The sequence below is a fragment of the Somniosus microcephalus genome, chromosome 6 (assembly GCF_052327205.1).
Source record: "Somniosus microcephalus isolate GS21.2 chromosome 6, FLI_Smic_1.0, whole genome shotgun sequence".
Classification (NCBI taxonomy): Eukaryota; Metazoa; Chordata; class Chondrichthyes; order Squaliformes; family Somniosidae; genus Somniosus; species Somniosus microcephalus.
This window is the reverse complement of record NC_140992.1, coordinates 237,571,010-237,596,165: the sequence shown is the minus strand read 5'-3', so window position 1 is coordinate 237,596,165 and position 25,156 is coordinate 237,571,010. Positions and strand designations below refer to the sequence as shown.

The 25,156-nt window shown below is 43.3% G+C and overlaps 1 protein-coding gene across 2 annotated transcripts in view; it reads left to right on the top strand.

Moving 5' to 3' along the window:
* The window catches only part of ap1g1 (adaptor related protein complex 1 subunit gamma 1), a 128,256-nt gene that overhangs the window by 8,247 nt on the left and 94,853 nt on the right, over positions 1 to 25,156 (top strand). For both annotated transcript variants that reach the window (XM_085991587.1, XM_085991588.1), the window contains one exon: positions 23,628 to 23,831. In XM_085991587.1, coding sequence (XP_085847713.1) covers positions 23,631 to 23,831 — 201 coding nt within the window. In that variant the 5' untranslated portion in view covers positions 23,628 to 23,630. The remainder of the gene's footprint in view (positions 1 to 23,627; positions 23,832 to 25,156) is intronic.

The following is a 25,156-nucleotide window of genomic DNA, read 5'->3' as shown; positions in this document are numbered from 1 at the left end:
CACGTCAAGAATTTTGTGTCAAGCCGATTCATGCTGCAGCATACATGCTGGACCCAAAGCATGTTGGGAGACCGATACTTTCTGGAGAACAGATCAACAGCGCTTACAGTGTGATTTCTACCCTCTCACACCATCTCAATCTGGATGTGGGCAAAGTTCTCTACCAAGCAAGGTCTTTGGAATGGGGATGGGATATGGGAATCATACAAGCATATCAGTGCACATACCTGGTGGAAGGAACTTTGTGCATCTGAGGCCCTGTCACCTATTGCATCGGTGATACTCCCAAATCCCACCTTCATCAGCGGCCTCTGAACGAAACTGGTCACTTTTTGGGAATACGCATACAAAGGTGCGCAACAGGCTGACTAACAAGAGAGTGGAGAAACTGGTGGCTATCCGGGCGAACCTCCAACTTATTGAGCCAGATACAGAAGTGTCCACCACACAGCTAGACACTGACACAGGAGGAAATGGACATGTCAGAGCCAGTGTCAGAGAATCAGGAGGAGCAATGAGGAGTAGAAGACTCAAAGGGACAAAATAAGGACAAATTACAGGCTAAATAAGCTGACGCTCTTTTTATTTTATTTTAGATGGGTCTTTTTTGTGGGGGTTCAATAAAGTTCAAAATTATAACCTAAATAAAGTTTTGAAAGCCTGTTTTTATTTGTATGGAACAGTATGTCTATTTTGACAACAAAGATAATAAGGGTCAGAGACAAAAACCATCAGTGTGCAAAAAAACTCAAAATTCCCATGGAAAGTTTCCTCTTTTAAAAAAATTCCCAGAATTTTGCAACCCTACTTTCTAATACAACTTTTTATGTTGGTGGCATTCTGGCTTTAAAAAAAATAAAATAATTGAATTAATGCATAAGTTGGATTCCCAGATTTGCAGATTCCAAACCTGTGTTCACTTATTGGTGCACTGGAATTTGCAATATTTAAACACTAAGCAAGTCTTCCATTCCACCTACAGATTCAATAGTTGGAAGCAGTCAATTCTTGTTTCCAATGATTATGAACTTTTTATTTTTTCCAGCATGTTCAAAAGAACAGCATAAGGGAATAAATGTGGGACAGAGTAGTATGAATGTTTGTTGTAGACCAAAGAACAATTAAAATTTTAGCATTGGTCAGGCGCATAAGTATTCAAGTCTTGATATTGTGACTTAAATTTGGTTCAGTTGCTATAAGGCAATCTGGAAAGCTTTACCAATAATTGATCTGGTATTTATTGGTTCCATGTGATTCACTGCTGGCTGAGTGTGTGGTGTGGTCCAGAAATTAAAACATTTCACCAAAATTTGTTTTACAAAGTCCGGTAAAATCCATTTGACTTAGTTGGAATCAGATACATCAGTTTTGCATGAAAACATCAGCTAACATTTTGGCACGATAATTTTTTGCCTGGCACTGTTAAGATTTTGAGCGTTGAGACCTCCAACCTCTGCAATGGACAGATGAAAAAGTATCGTAAAAAGAAAGAAATACCTTCATTTTATATAGTGCCTTCCATGTCCCTTGGGAATGTCCCAAGTGCTTCACAGCCAGAGAATTAATTTTGAAAGATTGCATGTGTCAGTTTGACCCAGTGGTGGCGCACTCCCCAAGAGTCAGTGACTTAACACATAATCCAGGCTGACATTGCAGTGCAGTATTGAGGGAATGCTGCATCGTTGAAGGATCTGTCTTTTGGGTGAGACATTAAACCATGGCCCTGTCTGCCTGTATGGGTGGATGTAAACGTTCCTGTGGCACTTGAAGAAAAGCAGGGGTGTTCTTTCATTCTCCTAGCTAATATTTATTCCTCAATCAACACTGCCCCAAAAATTACCACATTAACTGTCCATTTATCCTCTAGCTGTTGTGGGACTGGCTTTTGCCTACAAAAAGAACCACAATTGCACTTCAAAAGCCAATCATTGGCTGTTGAGCATTTTTGGATGTTCTGTTGATGTGAAAGGTGCTATATAAATGCAAGTTCATTCTTGACCACAGTATTTAAGTTAACACTTGTAATATTTTATAGTACAGTCAGTTTAAGATCCTATACTGGACATGTTTTGGTTGGACTCCATAATTAGAAGGCAGAATATCGAGAGGTCTGCTTAAAAGGAATAATATTTGTGATAGAGGTTGAACATTGAGGGAGTTTCAGCCACATCAAGTTCAGTAATTCAATTAAATGCACACCTTGTTATGACATATATTTGAACCCCACTGGCTTGTTATAGCAAGGATACTATTTACTTAAAAATAAACTCTCCCCGGTCAAATTTGACAAGCCGTGCCTGTATAGTGATGGCCCATTAATTTTTTGTGTTGTCACCGGCAAGAGTGCAGTGAAATTGATGAATGTATTACTGCTGCCTTCAGAGGTTTGAGACCGATCTGAACAAATATGTTTTGCAAACCTCTCCACAGGCAGTGATATTAGAAGTAGTAGCCATCAGGAAGTTTTGTAAATGTTGCAGAAGTTGATTGTTGCATTTCAAAACAAATGCGAAGTCTGAAATGATCGTAGTAAGGCGATGTTCTGGAGAGGTGTACAGGTACTTCAATTTTGAAAATCTGGGATCCTGATAGCTAGTCCTCCAATATGCAGTACGTTAGCATATCCTCTATAAGTCAAAGAATTTTTGAGAATAAGCTAATTTTCCAAGATTCCTAAAGCTTTCATAGGAATTGCTGGATGAAAAACAACCATGGTCCATCTAGTTCACCTCCCACCATTCTGGTAGTCGCATGATACCCTGGTAGGGGCTTAAAGGGTTAAATTATGAAGACTGCATAAGCTTGACTTGTATTCCTTTTTGAGTATAGAAGATTGGGGGAGGGAGGTGATTTGCTCAAGGTGTTAAGGAATAGCTAACGTAGATTTGGAGAAACTATTTCCTCTGGTGGGTGTCTTGAGGACGAGGGGACATAATCTTCAAATTGGAGCTAGGCTATTCAGGAGCAAAATCAAGGCGCACTTTTTCCACACAGGATGGTAGAAATCTGGAATTCTCTCCCCTGAAAGGCTGTCGATGATGGGTCAGTTGGAGCTTTCAAGACTTGAGAGATTTTTGTTAGGTAAGGGTATCAAGGGATGTGGAGCAAAGGCAGGTAAATGAAGTTGAGGTACAGATCAGATGATTTAATTGAATGCGGGCGTTGCCTCTAGGGGCTGAAGAATGGCCTACTTGTGTTGCTACAATTGAGTTGTTGGCTAACCATAGCACTCAATCTGTTGGCATACACCAGACTCAAATGAGGTGAGGGAAACCCCCAGTGGTGGAAAAGTTTGGGAACCATAAAGCCCAGTCACCTGTTGCTCCCACGGATGCTGCACTTAACCATATGTCATGTATCAAATTACTCATGCACTGTATCCCAAAATATTATTTTCTGAAAGATATCTAATTGCATTTGAATGATTCAATACTATCTGCTTCCACCCTCTCCTTATGGAGCCTGTTCCATAGATTGACCACTTGCTTGCTGATATGTTTCTGCAGATTTGTTTTGAATTTACCCTCCAAGTGCAGGCTGTATCCCCTGGTTCTACTGTTCTGGACAAGGTGAAACAACTTGTTGTGGTCTGCATTATCTAGTCCCTTCAAAATCATCATAACAGCAATCCTATCATCTCTCTTCCTGTTGTAACATACCTAATTTGCATAATTGCTTTTTGTAATCCAGTCCTTCCGGTCCCCCCCGCCCCCCCCCCCCCCCAAAAGTCCTCCTTGTTGCTCTCTTCTGTATCCTTTCAATAGCTGCAATATACTTTGTACTGTGGTGACCAGAACTGTGCACTGTATTCTAAGTGTGATCGCAATAATGATTTGTAAAGTGGCAGGATTACCTCATTTTCGGGTCAACATTGACCTTTTTAATTTATCCCAACATCTTACTTGTTTTACACTCTGCCACTAAGCATTGTTGCGATAGCTTCAATTTATTGTCAATCATGACTTCCAGATCTTTCATTTTCAATGGAAAGAAAACAACAGGCATTGAAGTAATAGTCCCTTCCTGGATTTATTTTCCCAATGTGAAGCGCTTTGCATTTCTCTACATTGAATTTCATCTGCCACCAGTCTGCCCAATTCCCAAGTATATTCAAATCCTCTTGTAGCTTATCATGTTCAGCTTTGGAGTCTGACACCTTCATTAGCTTTGTATCATCTGAACATTTAGTCTGTGCTTGTGACTCCTCCTAGTTCCAGGTCAGTTTATGAAGGTATTAAACAAGAGATCCCAAAACAGTCACCTGTAGGGCCCCACTTGTAACATTCTTCCAGGCTGATGACAGTCCCTGTACCACTACCCTCTGGGTTCTATCGGTCAACCAATTATGTATTCATTGTAAAATCTTTTCACTGATTCCCACTTTCTTTATCTTCAGTACCAGCCTTTCCAGGGGAACTGTATCAAAGGCCTTGCTGAAATCCAAGTACAGGAAACTTTCTGGTATCCAGCACTGACGGGACCGAGCTGGTGCCGTACCATCAAAACTGCCGTAGAAACCAGCGCTAATGTTAAAACATACGGAGCTTTTGAGCTCCGTGTGAATCAACAAACCCTGTTGCTTAGCAACAGCTTCAAAACAGTCGGCCACAGCTTAAAAGCGTCTCTGTAGCTAAGCAACAGCTTCAGCTAGACCTTGCAGAGCCTGACTGGGAAAAAAAAAAGCAACGAGAAGTAAAAAAAACGTATAGGAAACGGCTCCTGAATTTTGCTGGTAGATAGAGCTTTCCGGACATTTAACCTCCGGTTAAACGCAAGTTTCCTGTACACCACATCCACTATCTGACCCCTATCAAGTTCCTTTGTCAAACCCTCAAAGAAAATCTCTGTTAGATTGGCAAGACCTCTCCATCATGAACCCTTATTGGCTATCTTGTATTATTTCTATCCAGATGCTTCATGATACCAAAAACTTATTTAGCACTTTTGCAGCATCAGTGTGTAACATCAGAGGTCATGCCCTCACCTGATTTCACTCCATCCTTTGTTTTTCTTTTTCTCAGTATAACTATAAAAAATGTTATCATTCAGTTTTAAATATTTCTTTACCATTTTGATCCCCTTTTTACACTCCTGGTATGCCTTTTGGTATTGAATTTGTCTTAATTCTGTGCCATTTCCTTTCATTCTGTGCCATTTCCTTTCATGGCTTTGTATCCTTTTTTTTGTTTGGTAGACCACTTCAACCAGGCAGGAGAGCCTTTAAGCTTGGTACCATTGCTTTGCATGAGTACACATTGGTCCATTTTATTCAGTCACCTTAAAAGAACTCTTTTATATTTCTGACCATTCATTGTGACTACCTGGTGGCATTTATATGCCAAAAGATTTGCTTTATGGAATAAGTATTTAAGGTTGATGATTTTGAATTGGGTTTTAGCTTTCTCTGTTGTGGCCAAAGTGGTTTCAAAAGAATAATGGTACAAAAGACTTTGTGTAATGAAAAATGTGTCTCCATGGTGATGTGCTTTAATGTTAGTTAAAAATTGGACTAGAGTGCAAATCAGCCAACAGCTGTTTTTGAATGTTTGACTAGAACTGTTGTTTAAATTCAGTTTAATTTGTAGTGTAGCAGTCATGGGAATTTATTTTGAGAACTTTCCTTTGCACAGTATAAATCCTTGTTGGGGGAATTTGATGCAAACTGAGGTGCTCTTCATGAAATGCGTCATATGTTATGCAATTGAATAGTACAGAGGTAGGTATTTTAAGGTCATTATCTACAAAAATAATTAGTGCAAATTAAATTCACAGTTTACTTGTAAATTTTGTGTTACGTTGGTCTGACATCAAGTTTTTGTCACGGAATGGTACAAGAAATACTGATTTTAATATTCTACAGCTCTTGTGATAGGTTTTTTTAAAGCGAGTTCAGGACTTGAGGTTTTTTGGGGGTTTTTTCCCCTCCCTTTCCTCAAGAAGATGTAGGAACATGTGATGCCTGGTAAATAAAGAACTTTGATTTATTCAGCACCTTTCATTTCCTTTCAACATCTGTTTCTTAGCTGATGGATTACATCTGAAGTATAGCTACTGTTAGAGGCACATAAGAACATAAGAAGTAGGAGCAGGCCATACGGCCCCTCGGGCCTGCTCCGCCATTCAATAGGATCATGGCTGATCCGAACCTAGACTCGCATCCACTTCCCTGCCTGCTCCCCGTAACCCCTAATTCCCTTATCCGCTAGGAAACTTTGTCTATCTCTGTTTTAAATTTATTTAATGTCGCAGCTTCCACAGCTCTGAGGTAGCAAATTCCATAGATTTACTACCCTCTGAGTGAAGAAGTTCCTCCTCATCTCAGTTTTGAAAGGGCAGCCCCTTATTCTAAGATTATGCCCCCTAGTTCTAGTCTCACCCATCAGTGGAAACATCCTCACCGCATCCACCCGATCAAGCCCCCTCACAATCTTCTATGTTTCGATAAGATCGCCTCTCATTCTTCTGAATTCCAATGAGTAGAGGCTCAACCTTCCCTCATAAGTCAACCCCCTCATCTCTGGAATCAAACGAGTGAACCTTCTCTGAACTGCCTCGAGAGCAAGTATATCTTAAATATGGAAACCAAAACTGTACGCAGTATTCCAGGTGCGGCCTCACCAGTACCCTGTATAACTGAAGCAAGACTTCCCTGCTTTTATACTCCATCCCCCTTGCAATAAAAGCCAAGATTCCATTGGCCTTCCTGATCACCTGCTGTACCTGCATACTAACTTTTGTGTTTCATGCACCAGGACCCCCAGATCCATTTGTACTGTAGCACTTTGCAGTTTCTTTCCATTTAGATAATAACTTGCTCTTTGATTTTTTTCTGCCAAAGTGCATAACCTCACACTTTCCAACATTATATTCCATCTGCCAAATTTCTGCCCACTCACTTAGCCTGTCTATGTCCTTTTGCAGGTTTTTTATGTCGTCCTCACTCACTGCTTTCCCTCCCATCTTTGTATCGTCGGCAAACTTGGATACGTTGCACTCGGTCCCTTCCTCCAAATCGTTAATATAGATTGTAAAGAGTTGGGGTCCCAGCACTGACCCCTGCGGAACACCACTAGTCACTGATTGCCAACCCGAGAATGAACCATTTATCCCAACTCTGTTTTCTGTTAGATAGCCAATCTTCCACCCATGCCAGTATATTACCCCCAATCCTGTGATTTTTTTTTTATCTTGTGCAGTAATCTTTTGTGTGGCACCTTGTCAAATGCCTTTTGGAAGTCTAAATATACCACATCCACGAGTTCCCCTTTATCCACCCTGTTTGTTACATCCTCAAAGAATTCGAGCAAATTTGTCAAACATGATTTCCCCTTCATAAAACCATGTTGACTCTGTCCGATTAAATTATGCTTATCCAAATGTCCTGTTACTGCTTCCTTAATAATGGACTCCAACATTTTACTGACCACAGATGTTAGGCTAACTGGTCTATAGTTTCCAGCCTTTTGTCTGCCTCCCTTTTTAAATAAGGGTGGCTAAACCATTAGTAGTTTTCCAATCTGCTGGGACCTTTCCTGAACCCAGGGAGTTTTGGAAAATTACCACCAATGCATCCATAATCCCTACCGCTACTTCTCTCAAGACCCTAGGATGTAAGCCATCAGGTCCAGGGGATTTATCCGCCTTTAGTCCCATTATCTTACCGAGTACCACCTCCTTAGTGATTTTAATTGTGTTTAACTCTTTTTCCCCCCCCCCCCCCCCTATAGCCCCCTGTTTGTCTAGTCAAACAATGAAAAGTCATAGAAAAACAGATCGGAGCAGGAGTAGGCCATTCGGCCCCTTGAGCCTGTTCTGCCATTTAATGAGATCATGGCTGATCATCCAAATTCAGTACCCTGTCCCTGCTTTCTCCCCATATCCCTTGATCCCTTTAGCCTTGAGAAATATATCTAACTCCTTCTTAAATATATTTAATAAGTTGGCCTCAACTGCCTTCTGTGGAAGAGAATTCCACAGGTTCACCACTCTGGGTGAAGAAATTCCTCCTCATCTCAGTCCTAAATGGCTTACCCCTTATCCTTAGACTGTGACCCTTGGTTCTGGACTCCCCTGCTATCGGGACCATCCTGCATCTAGTCTGTCTAGTCCTGTTAGAATTTTATAAGTTTCAATGAGATCCCCTCTCATTCTTCTGAACTCTAGCGAATATAAGCCTAATCGACCCAATCTCTCTCCATACGTCATTCCTGCCATCCCAGGTATCAGTCTGGTGAATCTTTGCTACACTCCCTCCGTGGCAAGAACATCCTTCCTCAGATAAGGCAACCAAAACTACACACAATACTCACGGTGTGGTCTCACCAAGGCCCTGTACAACTGCAGCAAGACATCCTTGCTCCTGTACTCGAATCCTCTCGCTACGAAGGCCAACATACCATTTGCCTTCTTCACCACCTGCTGCACCTGCATGCTTACCTTCAGCGACTGGTGCACAAGGACACCCAGGTCTCGTTGCACTTCCCCTTTTCCCAATCTATTGCCGTTCAGATAATCTGTCTTCCTGTTTTTGCCACCAAAGTGGAGAACCTCACATTTATCCACATTATACTGCATCTACCCAATCACCCAACCTGTCCAAATCATACTGGAGTTTCTCGGCATCCTCCTCACCGCACACGCGCCCACCCAGCTTTGTGTCGTCTGCAAACTTGGAGATATTACATCTAGTTCCCTCATCATAAATATATATTGTGAATAGCTGGGGTCCTAGCACCGATCCCTGCGGTACCACACGAGTCACTGCCTGCCACTTGGGGGGAAAAAGACCCGTTTATTTCAACTCTGCTTCCTGTCTGCCAACCAGTTCTCTATCCAAGTCAGTACCTTACCCCCAATCCCATGTGCTTTAACTTTGCACGCCAATCTCTTATGCGGGACCTTATCAAAAGCCTTCTGAAAGTCCGAATACACCACATCCACTGGTTCTCCCTTATTTATTCTACCAGTTACATCTTCAAAAAATTCCAGTAATTAGTCAAGCATGGTTTACCTTTTGTAAATCCATGTTGACTTTGTCCGATCCTGTCACTGTTTTCCAAGTGCTCTGCTAGTACATCTTTTATAATGGACTCTAGCATTTTCCCCACTAACGATGTCCGACTTACCGGTCTGTAATTCCCTGTTTTCTCTCTACCACCTTTTTTTTAATTAGTGGGGTTACATTAGCTATTCTGCAATCCATGGGAACTATTCGAGTCTATAGAATTTTGGAAGATGACCAGCAATACATCTACTATTTCTAGGGCCACTTCCTTAAGTGCCCTAGGATGTAGATTATCAGGCCCTGGGGATTTATCAGCCTTCAATGCCGTCAATTTCCCTATCACCATTTCCCTACAAATACTGATTTCATTCAATTCCTCCCTCTCATTAGACCCTATGTTTCCTGATATCTCTGGAAGGTTATTTGTGTCCTCCTTTGTGAAGACAGAACCAAAGTATGTGTTTAATTGGTCTGCCATTTCTTTGTTCCCCATTATAAATGCCCCTGATTCTGACTGCAAGGGACCTATGCTTGACTTCATCTATAGATATGTGAAGAGATAAAGATTGAAGCTTTTTAGTCAGGTTTTTATGTTCCCTGCAAGCTTACACTCATATTCTATTTTCTCCCTCTTAATTAATCCCTTTGTCCTCCTTTGCTGAATCCTAAACTGCTCCCAATCCTCAGGTTTGCTGCTTTTTCTGGCCAATTTATATGTCCTCTCCTTGCATCTTATGCTATCCCTAATTTCCCTTGTTAACCACAGTTGAGTCACTTTTTTTGTTTTATTTTTATGCCAAACAGGGGGATGAACAAATTCTGTAGTTCATCCATGCGATCTTTAAATGTTTGCCATTGCCTATCCACCGTCTCCCCTTTAAGTAACGTTCCCCAATCCATCCTAGCTAACTCACGCCTCATACCATCGTAGTTTCCTTTATTTAAATTCAGGACCCTAGTCTCCGAGTCAACTACTTCACTCTCCATCTTAATGAAGAATTCAATCATATTATGATCGCTCCTCCCCAAGGGGCCTCACACAAAAACATTGCTAATTAACCTTTCTCATTACATAATACCAAGTCTAAGATGGCCTGATCACTAGTTGGTTCCTCGACATATTGGTCCAGGAAACCATCCCGTATACACTCTAGGAATTCCTTCTCCACAGTATTGTTACTAATTTGGTTCGCCCAATCTCTGTAGATTAAAGTCACCCATGATGACCGCTGTGCCCTTATTGCACGTGTCTCTAATTTCCTGTTTAATGCCATCCCCAACCTGAGCATTGCTGTTTGGGGGTCTGTATACAACTCCCACCAACGTTTTCTGCCCCATGGTATTTCTCCGCTCTACCCATATAGATTCCACATCATCAGAGCTAATCTCCTTCCTTACTATTGTTAATCTCTTTAACCAGCAATGCTACCCCACCTCCTTTTCCTTTTTGCGTGTCCTTCCTGAATATTGAATACCCCTGGATGTTGAATTCCCAGTCTTGGTCACCCTGGAGCCATGTCTCCGAAATTTCAATTACATCATATCCGTTTACATCTATTTGTGCGGCTAATTCACCTTATTACGAATGCTCCTCGCATTAAGACAAAGCTTTCAGGCTTGTTTTTTTTAACACTTAGTCCTTTTAGAATTATTATTATTTACTGTAGCCCTGTTTGATTTATACACCCTTGATTTCTCTGCATTCCACTTTTGCTTTTCTCCTTTCTGTCTTTTGTTTCTACCCTTGCTTCCCTTTCCTCTGTCTCCCTGCGCAGGTTCCCAACCCCCTGCCATTTTAGTATAAACCCTCCCCAACAGCACTAGCAAACACTCCCCCCTAGGACATCGATCCCGGTCCCACCCAGGTGCAAACTGTCCAGTTTGTACTAGTCCCACTTCCCCCAGAACTGGTTCCAATGTCCCAGGAATTTGAATCCCTCCCGCTTGCACCATTCCTCTAGCCACGTATTCATCTGAAATATCCTTCTATTTCTACTCTGACTAGCACGTGGCACTGGTAGCAATCCTGAGATTACTACCTTTTTTGAGGCCATATTTTTAAATTTACCTCCTAACTCCCTATATTCAGCTTTTAGGACCTCATCCCATTTTTTACCCATACTCACAATGTCTTTCAGCCAATGTCCCCGACTCCTCCATTATCCCTGGGTATGTCCTGCCCCACCGGAGGTGGCGGCACTGTGGTATACAGTTGGGAAGGAGTGGCCGTGGGAGTCCTCAACGTTGACTCCGGACCCCCATGAAGTCTCATGGGCAAGGAAACTTCCTGCTGATTACCACCTACTGCCCTCCTTCAGCTGATGAATCAGTACTCCTCCATGTTGAACATCACTTGGAAAAGCACTGAAGGTAACAAGGGCACAGAATGTACTGAGTGGGGGAACTTCAATGTCCATCACTGAGTGGCTGGCCGAGTATGCAAGGACATAGCTGCCAGACTGGGCTGGCGGCAGGTGGTGAGAACAAACGTGAGGGGGAAAAACTTACTTTACCTCTTCACCAAACTCTGTTGCAGATGCATCTGTCCATGATGGTATTGGTAGGAGTGACCACCACACTGTCCCTGTGGAGACGAAGTCCTGTCTTCACACTGAGGACACCCTCCATCGTGTTGTGTGGCATTACCACCGTGCTAAATGGGATAGATTCAGAACAGATCTAGCAGCTCGAAGATGGGCATCCCTGAGGCACTGTGGGGCAGCAGCGTAATTATATTCCACCACAATCTGTAACCTCATAGCCCGGCATATCCCTCACTCTACCATTACCATCAAGCCAGGGGACCAACCCTGATTCAATAAGGAGTGTCGAAGAGCATACCAGGAGCAGCATCAGGCATACCTAACAATGAGGTGCCAACCTGGGGAAGCTGCAACACAGGACTACATGCATGCTAAACAGCAAAAGCCGCATGCTATCTGCAGCTACGCGATCCCACCTCCAATTGATCAGACCAAAGCCCTGCAGTCCTGCCACATCCAGTCGTGAATGGTGGCGAACAATTAAACAGCTAACTGGAGGAGGAGGCTCCATGAGCATCACCATCCTCAAAAATGGCAGAGCCCAGCATGTGAGCATTCACAACATATTCAGCCAGAAGTGCTGAGTGGATGATCCAACGTGACCTCATCCTGAGGTCCCCACCATCACAGAAGCCAATCTTCAGCCAATTCAATTCACTCCATGTGATCTTAAGGAACGGCTGAGTGCACTGGATACAGCAAAGGGCCCCGACAACATTCCAGCTGTAGTGCCGAAGACTTGTGCTCCAAAGCCAGCCGCACCTCTAGCCAAGCTGTTCCAGTACAGCTACAGCATTGGCATCTACCTGACAAAGTAGATAATTGCCCAGGTATGTCCTGTCCACAAAAAAAGGACAAAGCCAATTACCCCCTCATCAGCAAAGTGATGGAAGGGGTCATCAACCGTGCTATCAAGCGGCACTTCTCGTCAATAACCTGCTTGCCGATACTCCATTTGGGTTCTGCCAGGACAACTCCGCTCCAGGCCAAACCTGGACAAAAGAGCTGAATTCCAGAGGTGAAGTGAGAGTGACTGCTCTTGACCAAGGCAGCATTTGACAGTGTGGCGCTAGTAAAATTCAAGTCAATGGGGATCAGGTGGAAATCTCCATGGCGGGAGTCATACCTAGCACAAATGGTGGTTGTGGTAGTTGTAGGCCAGCCATCTCTGCCCCAGGACAGTGCTGCAAGAGTTCCTCAGGGCAGTGTCCTAGGCCCAACCATCTTCAGCTGCTTCATCAGTGACTACCTCCATCATAAGGTCAGGAGTGAGAATGTTTGCTGATGATTACATGGTGTTCACTTCCATTTGCAATTCCTCAGATAATGAAGCTATCCGTGCTTGCAAGCAGCAAGACCTGGGCTGCTAATTGGCAAGCAATGTTTGCGCCTTGTAAGTTTCAGGCAATGACCATCTCCATCTCCAACGAGAGAGTCTAACTACCTCCCCATGACATTCAATGGCATTGCCATCATCGAATCCTCCACCATCAGCATCCTGGGTGTTACCATTGACCAGAAACTTAACTGGACCAGTCACACACATACTGTGGCTACAAGCGCAGATCAGAGGCTGGGTATTCTGCAGCGCATGACTCGCCGCCTGACTCCCCAAAGAGTTTCCAGGCGTGTGATGCAATACTTTCCACTTGCCTGGATGAGTGCAGCTCTAATAACACTCAAGAAGCTCGACACCATCCAGAACAACGCAACCTGCTTGATTGGCACCACATCCACCACCTTAAACATTCACTCCCTCCACCACCATGCAACATGGTTGCAGTGTGTACCATCTACAAGTTGCACTGCAGCAACTGGCCAAGGCTTCTTTGACTGCACCTCCTAAACCTGTGACCTCTACCACCTAGAAGGACAAGGGCAGTAGGCGCATGGGAGCACCACCACCTCAAAGTTGCCCTCCAAATCCCACGTCGCCATGATTTGGAAATATGTTGCTGCCACTTCATCGTCGCTGGGTCAAAATCCGGAACTCCCTACCTAACTGTTGTTGGGCGTGCCTTCACCACACTGACTGCAGCAGTTCAGGAAGGTGGCTCACCACCATGTTCTCGGGCAATTGGGAATGGGCAATAAATGCTAGCATTGCCAGTGACTCCCACATCCTGTGAATGAATTTTTTTTAAAACAGCCGCCATTTGCAAAGAATTAGTAGAGAGAATTACTGAAGGACTTTGAAGGCCCTAGTTCAGAATTCTGTTCTTGTAACTAGGAGAAACATTAGGGTTCTACTCCATCTGGTGAGTTTGGGGATATGGCGTGTGCTGTGGGAAAGTTGCAGACCTTTGAGTCTATCATCTAATGGCCTTAAACATCTGCCATTTTAGATAGTTGTACTTCGTGTTGACACTCCAAATCCACAAGCTTCAGTTAATCTGCCATGCTTTATTTGGTATTCATATGAAGTTGTTCTTTAAGCTCGATTTGAAATGCTCAATTACCTTGGCTCAGTTGGCAGCAAGTTTTTCCGCTGTGCTGGGCAGCAATCCTCCCTGAATCAACAGCAAGCACAGTACTGTAATAACAGAAAACTGGTCATTCATCTCATTTTGCTATTTATGGAATCTTGCTGTGTGCAAATTGGCTGGAGTGTTTGCTTACACAAGTGACTGCACGTCAGAAATAATTAATTGGATGTTAAACATTTGGGACATTGAGGATGTGAATGTGTTACAGAAGTGCTTTCTTTTCCTTTTGCTCTTCTCGTTGTCCTACTCTTTTTCTCCCTCCTTCCTTTCTTTCTCCTCCCCCACAGTTTGAGTAATGATTCTTCTCTGGATTTTTACCAGGTCATGGGAAATTTCTCTGCTTGTGGCATGGGCCTTGGGTAAAAGCACTTTTGGCAATTTCAACTCATTTCTTGGTTGATGTGCCACTGCACTAAATTAGCAGTTTGTCTGAGACCTTATGGTTGGTGAGCATAGAAAATGAGAACACTTACCAATGCAATGAGAGAAGTACACTTGAGGCTGAATTTGACAATTTTGAGTTATGACAATTTTGAGTTGGGAGTAGATGGATTGTTACTTGTCAATAGGAGTTGGTATGCTTGACTTGGTTGTGCTTAATGGTGACACAGATGCTCAATATGGAAATAGTGGCCCAAAGTTTGCGGTCGGAGGCTTCCCGCGGGCAGATGCCTCAGACCTGCAAAAAATCTATGAATTTACCTGGTGGTCCGGGAGTTAACGGAGACTCACGCTCCTGGGCCCCTCCAGGTATTCGCGGGTAGAGGCCCATGTATCCCAGCAGCGCAGGCAGTTCGCCAGCGCCCCTGGGATCACGTGGGCCGGCCCAACCAATGAAAGAAGGGGATTCCCCATTCATACTTACGGGGATTCTGTATGTATGGAACTCCCATAAGTATGAATGGATCACTTAAATACATTAAATAAAATGACATTTAAAATGCCATTTAATATTTTAAACAATATTTTTTGAAAACAAATTGTTTTAACGGGGTTAAAAATAAACTTACCTTATTGGACAAGGTTTTTAATGTATAAATGAGAATTTTAGTTTTCTATTTTTTAAAACTCTTATGCTGGTAAAAGCAGGAATTTCAATGGCATTCACTGGGCAGAAGTTGGGCAAATAGTGCAACTCTCCGCCCGCTGTGGCCCTTTTCCCGGGGATGCGGGTGATCTGTTAAGAGAATTCTTGACATCGCAGGGTCCAGCTTTTTGCGCATATGCTTCGCATGCCCAAACCCAGAACTACGGGTTGCAAATTACAGCCGACAGTATTTTGTTCTTCAGCACTGAGATTCATTGTGAAGCTCAAAAAATCATACCACTGTAATCCTTGGACTGTTTATGGCTTTCAATATGTGTCTTGAAGTTCAATGTTTCTAGAACAAAAGGTTTCTGTAAATCAATAGACACTTTCATTTGGTGGTTGAAGGTTTAAGTCATTCAGCAATTTACTACAATGCAGGAGATAAAAATCAAGAATGGTAAATGCTTGAAATTTGAAATAAAAGCAAAATCCCTGAAATACCTCGGTCCATTCAGTGTCTGAGATCCTTTGTTATCTTTTCTTCGCTGTTCAGAGCTGTGATTTATTGCCAAATGTAGCAGAATATTATGATTGTGAATAACAAGGTAGTAATTTGAAGATGTACAGGCAACATGAAAATGAAGCTTCACCTGTGAGTTATCACTTGACTCCAATATTAAGTTTAAAAAAAAAAATAACTACTTGAATTTATATGGTACCCCTCAGAAGAAAGTGTCTGATCACTTTCCAAATGTCATTGAAGTGATGGGTTTTTGGAGACCTTGAATGAAGGAACAGAAGTAATGATTTGGGGAGAAAATTCTAAAGAGCACAGATGTCATGACAAAGAACAGCCACCAATGGTGGAGCAAGTGATGGAGATGAACAGTAAACCAGAGTCTGAAGAACTGAGGTGGTGATCTGAAGGTGACCCTGACTACGTGAAACAACACCATGGAGGAACTTGAAAAGAAATAGATTTTTCCGTGTGACTTCAACCTTTAATTTAATTGATTTTAAACTGAAAGGCTCTTGAGAAATTTATTCATTTTCAACAAAGTTTAGGTGCTGAAAGCAAGTTCAGTGTAAATTGGGTAAATGTGGGCAGTAACTAAACAGGCATTAAACTCTGCAGTTAATCTGGTATTTAGGACAGAAATCAAAATTCTGAAATTGGTATTTCTTGCATTTTATTTGGTTACATTTTGGTGCTGATCCTTTTTTCCCTTCCATGTCTCCCTTTTCCCCCACCTCCAAAAGCACAGGCTCCACCATTTCCCAACTGAGATCAGCCAGGAAACTGACTGCATTGGCCTCGAATCCATCTCCATCCGTGCATGATGTACACTACCTTGCTACCGGTTGTACTGGAGAGCAGTGTGGCATAATGGGAAAAGATACAGAAGATTCAGATTATTTATTTGTAGCTGATGAGGCACATTGGGGATGCTCGGTGATTCAGTGGTTTGGGCACTGGCCTTTCACTTCCAGGACCTAGGCCCAAATCCAGCCCAGACTGATGGCTGTCTGCCTGTAAGAGTCCAAAATGAAATGTTTAGTGCAGTCTGAATCCAGTTCTTAGTGGGCATGGGTACTAATTGGCAATTTCACCTGGGCCACAAGGTGGCTGGTGTGGGGGTTGTGGGGGTGGGAGGGAAAGTGCCACACTACTGTAGTAGTGTTTGTCTGGAGTTGGAGCAGAGAAGAGCATTACTTTTATCTTGTACTGTACCTGAATTGGAAATGTTTGCTGACACTAGGTGCCTGAAATGGGAAGATTCCATTCCCCAGCACTAACCTCCCTCACCTCATGAGCAAAAAAAATTAGCACAAAAATGCACATCTTGTATTAATTAATTCCAAATTTGAAGTGCATTTTATTTTGATACTGCTGAAAATTTAGTCAATATCCAACTTTGTTTCTAAATAGACTTCTTATACTATGGTGTATTGGGTTTGAAAACCTGTTTATTTGATCCTCAATGTGACTTCCAACTGCAGCTGTCTCTGAGGCAAGCATGAGCTCCCTACCAACAGTTTAAAAAAACTTAAATGCTCATAAAGCAGAGAACAGACAATCCCTGCTCTTGGACATTTAAATTAAAATCTTGTTTGATTGCAAATTGGGTATGACACCACGCTGAATTTAAACTGAATGCAATGTCAAATAGGAGTGACCTGAAACTACCCCTTTAGTGAATCTCACTTGACTTCTTTTGTCAAGTCAGGCCTGCACTCCTGATTTACACCTCCAGTTTAGCATTGGTGTGAAGCCAGAATTGATTTGTACTGATTCTGGGAGTGTGAATGCATTCTTGAGGTATATGTACTCCGTACAAGATATTTTGCTTGATGCTTGTCAAATTTCAGTTTGTTTCAGCCTTGGTTCCTTTATTATGAAGTCAGCCATAGAGTTATGATAACCTCTAGTGTTTGGTTCAAACTGCATTTCACATTTCAGTTTACATAGAATGTTGGGATGTGAAGCCCTAAGTGAATGCTTGGTAAATTTTATTACCGAGATATCTTCACTGCTTTCTTCCCTCAGCCTCTGCACTGAGTGATTTCTCATCCTGTGATTTCAGCCTCCATCTCAATTCATCATGCGCTCTCTCTCTCCTCTGAGTTCACTACCCTCCTATCCTCCCTTAATTCCTCCCTTCATGTAAACTCCCCAACCCATATTCACAGCCACCCCCTCGATCTTGCCATCTCTCGTGGCCTCACTACTCCCATGTCAATCACGGATAAGGCCATCTCTGATCACTTCTTCGTATTGCTCTCCACCCAAATTCCCCCTGCCCCCCCACTCCCCACCACCACCAAAGCCCTACTTCTCTGTCCAACCCTGGGGGAAAAAAACACTCTCTTACAACTGCACTTACGAAATTACAACTGCCAGCTTTTGGCCCTCCATTCACCACAACATTTCTCCAGCTACCGATCTGCTCAACCACACCCTCACCACCACCTTTGATGTCCCAGTCCCTATTAAAACAATTGCCATCTCTCACCCTGGCTGTTCCCCCTGGTACGGCCCTCATCTTCGTTCCCTTCAGTCAAAGGGATGCAGACTTGAATGGATATGGTGAACAAATGGCTTAGCCATTCACCGCCAGATCTGACTGGACCACATAAAGCATTATCGGGTCCTGCTCTCATCTGCCAAACATGCTCACTATTCCAGAATCATTCTGGAATGCAAAGATAATTCCTGGCTTGTATTCTCTACTGTTGGCTGTCGTCTTAAACCCCTCTCCCCTGTATCCTCCATCCTCACCACCGACCAGCGTGAGGAGCTCATGGACTTCGTTGTCTCTAAGATTGAGACCATCCGTTCTGTTGCATCTGCCACTTCCCTTCTTTCCCCTAACCCACTGGGCCAAACTTCCTCCTAAGGTTCCCCCCTGAATTCTCACCTACTCCAGTTTCTCTGTCTCTCGTCATGACCATCTGTGTTCATCTTGTCTGAGACCCACTTTCTGCTCCCTCGACCTTATTCTTATCAAACTTCTGGCTCCCACGTTAGCTGACATTGTTAACAGTTCTCTCTCCTTGGGTACTGTCCCCCCTCCCTCAAATCTGCTGTCATCACGTCACACAAAAAAACCAAAAAAAAAACCCACCCCTTGAACCCTCCGTCCTTGCAAACTACCGCCCCATCTCCAACCTCCCTTTCCTCTCAAGTCCTTGAATGTGTTGTTGCCACCCAAATCCATGCCATTTTTCCCGCAACTCCATGTTTGAATCCTTCTATCAGGTTTCCGCCCCTACCACAGTACCGAAACGGCTCTCGTCAAACCCACAACTGACGTCCTTTGTGACTGTGACAAAGGTAAACTATCCTTCCTCGTCCTTTGACATGGTTGACCACTCCATCCTTCTCCAACTCCTCTCCACCGTCGTCCAGCTGGGTGGGACTATACTCGCCCGGTTCCATTCTTATCTACCTAATCGTAGCCAGAGAATTGCCTGCAATGGCTTCTCTTCCTGCTCCTGCATTGTTACCTCTGGTGTCCTCCCAAGGATCTATCCTTGGCCCCCTCCTATTTCTCATCTACATGCTGCTGCTTGGCGGCATCATCTGAAAACAGTGTCTGTTTCCACATGTACGCTGACGACATCTAGCTCTACCTCACCACCACATATCTCGACCCCTCCACGGTCTCTAAATTGTCGGACTGCTTGTCAGACATCCGTTCTAGATGAGCAGAAATTTTCTCCAATTAAATATCGAAGACCGAAGCCATTGTTTTGGTCCTCGCCACAAACTCCGTTCCCTAGCCACCGACTCCATCCCTCTCCCTAACATTTGTCTGAGGCTGAACCACACTGTTCGCAACCTTAGTGCAATATTTGACCCTGAAATAAGCTTCCGACCACGTAACCGCGGCATAATTAAGACTGCCTATTTCCACCTCCATAACATCGCCCGTCTCTGCCCCGCCTCAGCTCATCCGCTGTTGAAACCCTCATCCATATCTTTGTTACCTCTAGACTTGACTATTCCAACGCACTCTTGGCTGGCCTCCCACTTTCTACCCTACGTAAACTTGAGATCCAAAACTCGGTCCTAACTCGCACCAAGTCCTGTTTTTTTTTTTTTTTTTTTTTAATTCATTTATGGGATGCGGGTGTCGCTGGCAAGGCCAGTATTTATTGCCCATCCCTAATTGCCCTTGAGAAGGCGGTGGTGAGCCGCCGCCTTGAACTGCTGCAGTCCGTGTGGTGAAGGTACTCCCACAGTGCTGTTAAGTAGAGTGTTCCAGGATTTTGACCCATCGGTGATCTACTTCCAAGTCAGGATGGTGTGTGAGTTGGAGGGGAACTTGGAGGTGGTGGTGTTCCCATGCACCTGCTGCCCTTGTCCTTCCAGGTGGAAGAGGTCGCGGGTTTGGGAGGTGTTGCCGAAGAAGCCGTGGCAAGTTGCTGCAGTACATCTTGTAGATGGTACACACTGCAGCCACGGTATGCCGGTGGTGGAGGGAGTGAATGTTTAAGGTGGTGGATGGGGTGCTAATCAAGCGGGCTGCTTTGTCCTGGATGGTGTTGGGGCTGCACTCATCCAGGCAAGTGGACAGTATTCCATCACACTCCTTACTTCTGCCTTGTAGATGGTGGAAAGGCTTTGGGGAGTCAGGAGGTGAGATACTTGCTGCAGAATACCTAGCCTCTGACCTCTTGTTGCCATGGTATTTATGTGGCTGGTCCAGTTACGTTTCTGGTTAATGGTGACCCCCAGAATGTTGATGGTGGGGGATTCGACAATGGTAATACCATTGAATGTAAAGGGGAGGTGGTTAGACTCTCACTTGTTGGAGATAGTCATTGCCTGGCATGTATGTTACCTGCCACTTAGCCCAAATCTGAATGTCGTCCAGGTCTTGTTGCATGCAGGCATAGACTGCTTCATTATCTGAGGAGTTGTGAATGGCACTGAACACTGGGCAGTAATCAGCAAACATCCCCATTTCTCACCTTATCTTGGAAGGTCATTGATGAAGCAGCTGAAGATGGTTTGGCCTTGTGAAACTCATGCAGTGATGTCCTGGGGCTGTGATGATTGACCTTCAACCACCACAACCATCTTCCTTTTGTGCTAGGTATGACTCCAGCCAGTGGAGCGTTCCCCCCCCCCCCCCCCCCCCAATTCCCATTGACTTAAGTTTTACTAGGGCTCCTTGATGCCACACTCTGTCAAATGCTGCCTTGATGTTGAGGGCTGTCACTCTCACCTCTGGAATTCAGCTCCTTTGTCCATGTTTGGATCAAGACTGTAATGAGGTCGGGAGCCGAGTGGTCTTGGCGGATCCCAAACTGGGCATCAGTGAGTAGGTTTTTGGTGAGTAAGTGCTGCTTGATAGCACTGTCGATGACGCCTTCCATCACTTTGCTGATTGAGAGTAGACTGATGGGGCGGTAATTGGCTGGGTTGGATTTGTCCTGCTTTTTGTGGACAGGACGTACCTGGGCGTTTTCCACATTGTCGGATAGTTGCCGGTGTTGTAGCTGTACTGGAACAGCTTGGCTAGAGGCGTGGCTAGTTCTGGAGCACAAGTCTTCAGCATGACAGCCGGGATGTTGTCTGGGCCCATAGCTTCTGCTGTATCCAGTCCTGTTCACCCATCACCTCTGTGTTTGCTGACTTACTTTGGCTCCCGGTTAAGCAACACTAAGTTCAAAATTCTCATCCTTATTTTCAAATCCCTCCATGGCCTCGCCTATCTCTAATCTCTTCCAGCCACACACATCCTCCCCCTGATATCTGTGCTCGTCTAATTCTGCACTGTTCCTTAATTGTTACTGGATCAATAGCTTGAAATTCCCTACCTAAAATCACCAGAAGTGTCGTTGTTCATGAAGGCCTACCATCTCCTCAGGGTATCTAGAGGTGGGCAATAGCATTTATCACTTTTTTAAAAATAAAAAGTATGAGTAATTCTCACTTCCCAGCCTGACCATGCTCCAAATCATGCCCTCTCAGCTTCCCCTTTAAAGCCTTAGTGAGAAAATGGAATTGGAGGGTAAAGAAATAGTAAAGGAATTGGTTCTTTGCATTTGTCTTCACAGCAGTTGAAAGTGGAAGTAAAGCACCAAACTTCATATGGAAGACATGCAACTTCTTACAGAATGTATGGACAAAGCCTGATTTAACTTTTCATTTCCAAAATGCATGTAGTATGCTGTGGTTCCACCAATATGTGGTGAAATTTCCAGTGTATTTGCATTGAGATGCACATAATCGTGTGTAAACCAAATACCCATTGTAAAAGATTTAGGATACCTGGTTACAAGTGTGTTATGTGTGTACTGTAGATATGCTGCACCTAAATTTCCTTGATCTTTCATATCCGTTTATTGATTCCTGTGCCCAAATGCATCTCGGCTCAGTATAATGCTTCTGCGCCCATGCTAAAAGCTGTACATGTAAATCTCCTGCAATTAGGAGAGTTAAGAACATAAGAATTAGCAGGAGTAGGCCATACGGCCCCTCGAGCCTGCTCCGCCATTCAATAAGATCATGGCTGATCTTCAACCTCAACTCCACTTTCCTGCACTATCCGCATACCGCTTAATTTCTCGAGTCCAAAAATCTATCTCTCTCCGCCTTGAATATACTCAACGACTGGGCATCCACAGCACTTTGGGGAAGAGAATTCCAAAGATTCATAACCCTCCGAGTGATGAAATTTCTCCTCCTCCTCCGTCTTAAATGGCTGACCCCTTATCCTGAGACTATGCCCCCTAGTCCTAGACTCTCCAGCTAGAGGAAACAACCTCTCCACATCTACCCTGTCAATCCCCCTCAGAATCTTATGTTTCAATGAGATCACCTCTCATTCTTCTAAACTCCAGAGTGTATAGGCTCAATCTCTCCTCATCGGACAACTCTCTCATTCCCAGGGATCAATCTAGTGAACCTTAGTTGCACCGCCTCCAAGTTCAAAATGATTGAAAAAATGCAACTACAATTATTGGTGCAGCAGGAAACAGTCATTCTTTGAATCATAGAACGATTCAGTGCAGATGGAGGCTCTTCAGCCCATTGTGACTGTGCCAGCTCTTTGGTAGAGCTATCCAATTAATCCCATTCCCCTTTCCCCACAGCCCTGTAAATTTTATCCAATTCTCTTTTGAATGTTACTATTGAATCTGCTTCCATCACCCTTTCAGGCAGTGCTGTGTTTTTATTTAAAAAAAAAAAAAAAAAAAATTCCTCTTGTTGCCTCTGGTTCTATTGCCAGTCACCTTAAATCTGTGTCCTCTGGTTACTGACCTTTCTGCCACTGGAAACAGTTTCTCATTTATTTATTGATACTTTCACTGTATTTTCAGTTTCTTGGAATGCATTTCATGGCATCAGTATTGGTCGCAGTTAAAAATTGAACAAGCTTCCACAATGGAATGTTCTTAAACATGCTCTGCCTAGTGTGCATGCTAGATGGCTTGACATTTTTAATCTTCATACTTTAAAGAAGAAATATGTGGTTAAGCTTTCCTTGGGGCGCTATATGTTTACATTGATCTCCGCATGTTTACGCCTTTTTGAAGTTGTGTATGTTAATTAGATTCACAGGAAATTTAGGTGTATTATAATAATATTGGGGCACAAGAGCATCATTTTGGGAGTAACTTTCCAATTTCACATCCACAGGAAATGCTACCACTGTTTATAATGCTACTTTGGTCAAATTACTTGTGCTACATGGGGACTAACAAATAAAAGGGCAGCATTCCTTGTTTTGTATTTCATTTTATAAATTTCCCACCCTTGGTATTCTAAAAATGGTGCGTGGATACATGTGACTTTGTATATAGATACCGTTGTTTACGGATACTCATTACAAAACAGAAGTGCTTTACAGTGTATTTGTAATAAAGGCTTCTTGGACTTGCATCAATATTTGTCTGTAAGCTGACCTAAGTACTGTATGTGGCACCATTTGAAATTTGTGTCATTTGTCTATGCCTGAAATTGAGTTTTTTTTTTAAAAGCTGGTGGATATAATTAGGAAATTGTTTGCTGAGGCTGTTCTTTAAATTAGTTTTTTTTTAAACTCTAGAGGATGCCAGCCCCCATCAGACTGAGGGAGCTAATCCGGACTATCCGGACAGCCAGGACACAAGCTGAGGAGCGAGAGATGATACAGAAGGAATGTGCGTCAATTCGATCTTCATTCAGAGAAGAAGATAATACCTACCGCTGTCGAAATGTGGCAAAACTACTGTACATGCACATGCTAGGATATCCTGCACATTTTGGCCAGGTAAACTGCTAATGTGGTTGTTGCCAGTTTTTTGTGGACAGAATGATGTACGCAAAGATCGGGTTATTTTCAAGGAATTGTCACATTTAAGATCTGTGTTGGTATGCTCTTGTATCATCAAACTTAATGAATGTTTGAGTTAATTGTGTTTTGTTCTTGTCAATTTCTGAATTGCTACCATGAACTTGTTGTTTTAAGAAGAAAATGAGTTGTTGAGTAGCTGAGCTACACAGGCCAGAAAGGCTTCAGGTTCTATCTCTGGTATATATTAAGTTATCCAACGTCAGCTGGGTGATTACAGAGGCCATTGGGAAAATGGGCCATGGTTCTTGTTTGCTATTTAGTGACCCCTGCTGAAGGAGCAGGTTGCCTGGATGTTAGTTGAGTACAGGATTAGGCTTGGTTCAGATGCCCATGAACTAACGTGCCAACATTCAATCTAGTCAACAGCATAATCATTACCAGCATCTGCTGTTTGGGGGAAAAAAATAGCAGCACTGCTCATAACCATTTGTTGCCATTTACAGCCCCTGCCTGCTGCAGCCTTTTTCCCTGCCCTGTTTCAAGCAGACTTCTTGGCAGAGGCCAGTGAGCAAGCCAGATATGTTTAAGTGACCCTGAAGCCAGAAAACTAGCTTGATTGAGTTTTTGATGAGGTAACGGAGAGGGTGGATGAAAGTCCAGTGCAGTTGATACTGTATATATGGACTTTCAAAAGGTGTTCGATGAAGTACCACGTTTCAGGCTTGTTGGCAAAATTGAAGCCCATGGGATAAAAGGCAGTAGCAGCATGGATACAAAATTGGCTAAAGGATAGTAAAGAGTTGTGAATGGCTGTTTTACAAATTGGAGAGAGGAATACATTGGAGTTCCCAAGGTTCAGTATGAGGACCACTGCTGTTTTTGATTTGTATTAATGACTTGGACTTGGTGGGTACAGGGGACAATTTTGGAATTTGCAGATGACTTGAAAGTGTAGTAAACAGTGAAGAAGATAGTGATAGACTTCAAGAGGACATAGACAGGCTGGTGGAATGGGTGGACACATGAAATTCAACGCAGAAAAATGTGAAGTGATACATTTTGGTAGGAAGAATGAAGAGAGACAATACATGCTAAATGGTACAATTTTGAAGGGGGTATAAGGAGAGAGAGAACTTGGGGGTGTTTGTGCACAAGTGACCAAACAGGTTAACAAAACAGTTAATAAAGCATATGGGATCCGAGGCTTTATAAATAAAATAAAAAAGCCCGGAAGTTATATATAAAACACTAGTTCGGCCCCTGCTGGAGTTTTGTGTCCAATTCTGGGCACCACAATTTTT